The 5,464-nt window shown below is 31.5% G+C and overlaps 1 protein-coding gene across 1 annotated transcript in view; it reads left to right on the forward strand.

Annotated features, from left to right (window-relative positions):
• ACADL (acyl-CoA dehydrogenase long chain) overlaps nucleotides 1-1,961 on the forward strand; it is a 54,215-nt gene extending 52,254 nt beyond the window's left edge. The window contains exon 11 of the mRNA XM_069075227.1: nucleotides 1,255-1,961. Coding sequence (XP_068931328.1) covers nucleotides 1,255-1,348 — 94 coding nt within the window. The 3' untranslated portion in view covers nucleotides 1,349-1,961. The remainder of the gene's footprint in view (nucleotides 1-1,254) is intronic.
• Nucleotides 1,962-5,464: the final 3,503 nt, after the last annotated feature.

Genomic DNA, 5,464 nt, shown 5'->3' on the forward strand with positions numbered 1-5,464 from the left:
GTGTGTGTGTGTGTGTGTGTGTGTGTGTGTGTGTGTGTGTGTGTGTGAGAGAGAGAGAGAGACAGACAGACAGACAGAGAATGTAAAAGTGAAAAACAGAGAACACCACTGTCCCTAGATCTAAAGTCTCAGTAACTGGCGTGCAATCAGACTTTTAAAAATAACTTAGATAGTGCTTAAATGCAAACATTTAAGTGTCTGCTATTTGTATGTTAATGCTGTGGAGGGGATATCCAGGAATATAGAGTATATGTAAAAAAATGGAGTCAGATTGAAGAATTTTTTGGCCACATTTTCTACAGAGTTGGCATGTTATATTTGTCTGTTTTGTATAATAATCCAATTTTCACTCCTTAAAGAAATTGTAGAAAATGTCTTGAAACACATTTCCTAGAGAAAAGAACTAAGCTAATGTTAATCCCGTTGCCTTGCCTAATGTGAATTGTATGAACTACTGTGTAATTGATGAAAGAGTATGGAAACCTGTGGAAACCTCTAACTCTCACAGCACTTTCATTGATTGTTACCTCTAAATAACTGCCATTAATCGGAAGTGCCAGAATTACTGAATTTCTTTGGGATTTGGTGTCCTCGCCTTTAAAGTGAGAAAGTAGCAGACCCCCTCTCTCACAGAACTGGAAGGTGAAAAGTCTCTGTGTGTTAACCCTGCATATCACGATAGTGTAGATATTGATTTTTTGCGAATTTAGGAGACTTCCCTTATTTCTGTAAGAAATATTCTTTTCTAAACATTGACCTTATAACTATGGGAGACTATTGGAAAAATGTAAAGTTTTTTTTTCTTTTACAAAAAATTCTTAGGTTGAAATTTTACCTAGAAACACTGAGACCTGAAGGAAATTAAAACTTTTATTTTTAAACCAAAAAAAGGGACCGGGGGGTAATTGCCTCCTGTAGTTATGTTGGTAAATTGTAGAAGATTAAATTGGAAAAAAAAATCATAACTATGTTGCTTAAGTAAATTTGGAATTTTCTTGAGGAATTACAATCTCCGTGTTATAGTTCATATTGTATCAGATTATTTAAAGAAATGAAATATGTGTTTTGTGGTTATTTCAATCCAGGGATAATATAACTGTAAAAAAAAAAAAAGCTTTTAAAAAATATTACCCCTCCCTCCCTCTTGGTAACTATCTAACATGAACTTTAAAATAATTACCCATTATCTGGTGGTATATAATTTACTATCTTTAAGGCTTCTGTTATTGATTCTTTTTCCTCCTTCCCACGCAGAGCATATGTGGATGCCCGTGTCCAGCCAATCTACGGTGGAACCAATGAAATAATGAAAGAGCTGATTGCTAGAGAGATTGTACATGACAAGTAAACATCTGCTCCCATCCTGGAATCCAATTACTGTTGATCCAGCTTTAAATTTCTTGATGATAGGATACAACCTGGAAAGGGAAAATGTGTTTAAATTTTTTTTTCTACGGAATGAACCAAAGTTTGGAGATGGAAAATTATTTTGTTGAGGGAGAATTCTCTATACACTAACTTCTTAATTTTCAAATGGGAGGCTTAACTTTTAACAGTTTTACATAAAAAGGGTAATACATTTTAAGGTCTGAGTGGCTCAAATTTGAACTTAATCTAAAATTTTAAAATTACTCTAATTTGAGTTTGATTTAACATAGTCCAGTTGACTTTTGCTAAAATTATTCACATAATTTCTTCAGTTCCTGTGCCTAATGAAGCCTTACTTAAATTAGTATTGATCTTTCCATTTTAATTTGTAAGAGAACTATCATTTGCTCCCTTAACTTTCTTTAAAAACTTTAGTACATTTCATGGCTCTCAAAGCTCTCATGGCCCTTATTTGAGAATAAATTAGTTAATGTCAATAAATGCAGCAATTTAATTTGCAAATAAGCCACATGATTTTAGAATATGTTTTGTGTATGTTAGTGAAGCATCAAATAAAATATTTTAAATACTTATATTATTCTTGTTAACCATGAAAACCAAAGTGGCATGTCTGCCATTGTGTATTGTTTTGGGTTTGTTTTGGATTTTATTTCATTTTTTTTACTTCTCACTGGGGAGGACAGAGGTATGGTTGAAAGCTTGTTATTTCTTAAATTTATACACATATTCACTGTAGATCCATACCCATTTATTCATGCTCCAGGGTAGATTTCCTTTCTCTGTAGCTTTTGACTCAGACAAAATATTTTCTTGACTATTAGATTTTCCCTGAGGGAACATTTTTATCAGCAGCTACTTGTATGGGGACATAGATGGTATCCTTATAAAATTTGCAGTCAACTCAGTTCTAGGAATCAGGACCTAAAATGATATTGACAGGCTAGAACTCCTTCAAATAATAGGGATTTTTTAAAAATGTGTCCACAAAAACTTATTCTGTATCTTTTTGGTATGGAAGTGATCTCAGATTCTCTAACTCTGTGCCAGCAGAGCCCATGCCCCTGGCAAGTTCCACCATGCTAGAAAGGTTTTGAACTGACAATGAACTAGTCTGCTTTTCAAAGACCTGTCTAGTTAAGTACAGAGAAACTAACTTGTAGTCAGTAGACTGGACTTTTGGTGATGAATTCTTTAGCTGTGGCTCAACCATTAAACACATAGCTTATGTGGCCCTTTCTGTACTTCTGCAGTGATGATATCAAAGGATATAAAGAATCAGTTTTCAGATTACTTATAAGCATTATTTGTTGGATATAAATGGGATAGACTTTTCCACTGACCACTAAGTGGACATGTTACTGGAGAATAAAAAATTTTTTGAATAAAATCTGTCTTTAAAATTCTTGCTACAGATGAAACCAGCAAGTAAAGAAAGTTGTGCCTAAATTGAAGGATGACTCACAAAGTCTTTGGAGAAACCAGTAAAGTAATTGGTGACATTGGTTGTGTCATACTTCTAAAGGCAATGAGAAACTTTTCATGGGACACTAGTTCATCTTGTAGTACTTATAATGAACAGTTTTTAAAAATCATGAAAATAATTGCACAGTATGTATTAACATTAATCACAAAGATGAAGTTGTTGAGAAATTTTTCAAATACCCTTCATATTAAATAAACATATACTTCAATGGTCAGTAATTTCAATGCAAAGGTGGTAGAGAAGAAGAGGACAAAAATGTATTGGAAAGCATGAATCAGGATTAAATAACAAAAAGGGTCAAAAGGTCATAGACCAAAGAGAAGCTTCACACCTATGAATCATAACTATTTTCTTAGGGTTGAGACACTGGACATGACAAGTATTCAGTAATACTACAAATAAAATGAAACATTTTAATAGGCAGGAAATGACTGGCTACTGATAGGAGAGCCATGTCTAAATCAACTTTCTGTGCAATTCAATTACCACCTTTTTAGAACAAAAATAAAAATGAATGCCAAATGAGAAGACAGAGCATGCAGTTGAGACAACTTCAAGTACCTGAACTATTTACAAAAGGTGTTGATAATAAAAAAGAGAAAACATAAAAGAACACTTAAAATTGTCACCATTTTCTAAGGAAGTTTAACCATTGTAAAAGATTTGCCCCTATATATATATATATATATATATATATATATATATATATATATATCAGCTAAAATTGTAGAAATAGTATCCCTTTACTATGAGAGATATGAAAACCTATATGTAAAATCTTTCAGAGGACATTTAAAAGTTGTAGGAATAGTTAGGTAATAGTTGTAGGAATGTACAAGTTAAAAAACAAATAATAGAAACTATCAGCAAGGAGGCTAGGTGGTGCAGTGAATAGAGCACCAGCCCTGGAGTCAGGAGGACCTGAGTTCAAATCTGGCCTCAGAAACTTAACACAAAAACTAGCCTGTGACTTCGTGCAAATCACTTAACCCCAATTTCCTACCTCCCCTCCTCCAAAAAGCAAAAAAAAAGCACATCCTGAAACTATTAGCAATTTCATTAAAGAAAATTACAATAATGAAACAACATATCAAAACCTATGGGATATGGCAAAAGTGGTAATCAGAGGGAAATTCATATCTCTAAGTGCTTATATCAATAAAAAAAAAGAAAGAGCAGACCAATGAACCGGGTATGCAATGAAAAAACTAGAAAAAGCAAATTAAAAATCCCCAATTAAGCACTGAATTGTAAATCCTAAAAATTAAAAATTTAATTAATAAAATTGAATGTAAGAAAACCATTGAATTAATAAATAAAACTACGAGTTGGTATGAAAAAAAATCAATAAAATAGATAAACCATTGGTTAATATGATTTTTTAAAAAGAAGAAATGAAAATGAAAAGGGTGAATATACCATCAAAAAAAGATGAAATCAAAGCAATTATAAGTAGTTATTTTGCCCAATTATTTACCAACAAATTGAACAGTGTAGGTGAAATGGGAAAATATTTACAAAAATACTAACTGACCAGATTAACAGAAGAAGAAATAGAATATCTAAATAGACCTATTTTAGGAAAAGGAATTGAACAGGCCATAAATGACCTTCCTAAGAAAAAAGCACCAGGTATAGATGGATTTACAAATGAATTTTATCAAACGTTAAAGACGAACTAATTTTAATATTAAATAAATTATTTGGAATAAGAGACAAAAAAGGGGTCCTACCAAACTCCTTTTATGAAACAGATGATACCAATACCTAAACCAGGAAAAGTAAAAAACAGAAAATTGTAAACCAATTTCATTAATGAATATGGATGCAAAAATCCTAAATTAAATACTAGCTAAACATTACAACAATGTATTACAAAGATTATACATTATGACTGAGCAAGATTCTTATCAGGAAGGCAAGGATGGTTTAACATAAGAAAAATTGTTAACATAATTGACTATATCAATAATAAAAGTAACAAAAATTATGATATAGATGCAGAAGAAGCATTTGATAAAGTACAATACTAATTTCTATTTTAAAAAAACACTTGAAAATATAGATATAAATGATGTTTTCTTTAAATTGATCAGAAGCATTTACCTAAAATCATTAACGAGCATTATCTGTAATAGGGATAAGATAGAAGCCTTCCCAGTAAGATCAGATATGAAACAAGGATACCCACTGTCACCAATATTATTCAATATTGTATTGGAAATTCTAGCAAAAGTAGTAAGAGAAGAAAAAGAAATGGAAGGAATTGGAATAGGGAATGAGGTAATAAAACTATCTCTTTTGCAGATGATATGATGATAAACTTGGAAAATCCTAAAACTCAACTAAAAAGTTAATTGAAATAATGAATAATTTGAGATAAGTAGCAAGATATAAACTAAACCCACATAAATCATCAGCATTCCTCTATTACCAACAGAATCCTGCAGGAAAAGATAGTTAGAGATACCCCTTTAAAATAATTCTAAGCAATACAAAATACCTGAGAATACACCTACCAAAACAAACCCAGGATCTATATGAAGAAAATCACCAAAAAAAAAATCTTGTACATAAATAAAATCAGATTTA

Source organism: Petaurus breviceps, unplaced genomic scaffold (genome assembly GCF_028583685.1).
Source record: "Petaurus breviceps papuanus isolate PSGF00001 unplaced genomic scaffold, PetGlider_PUasm1.0 90903, whole genome shotgun sequence".
Classification (NCBI taxonomy): domain Eukaryota; kingdom Metazoa; phylum Chordata; class Mammalia; order Diprotodontia; family Petauridae; genus Petaurus; species Petaurus breviceps.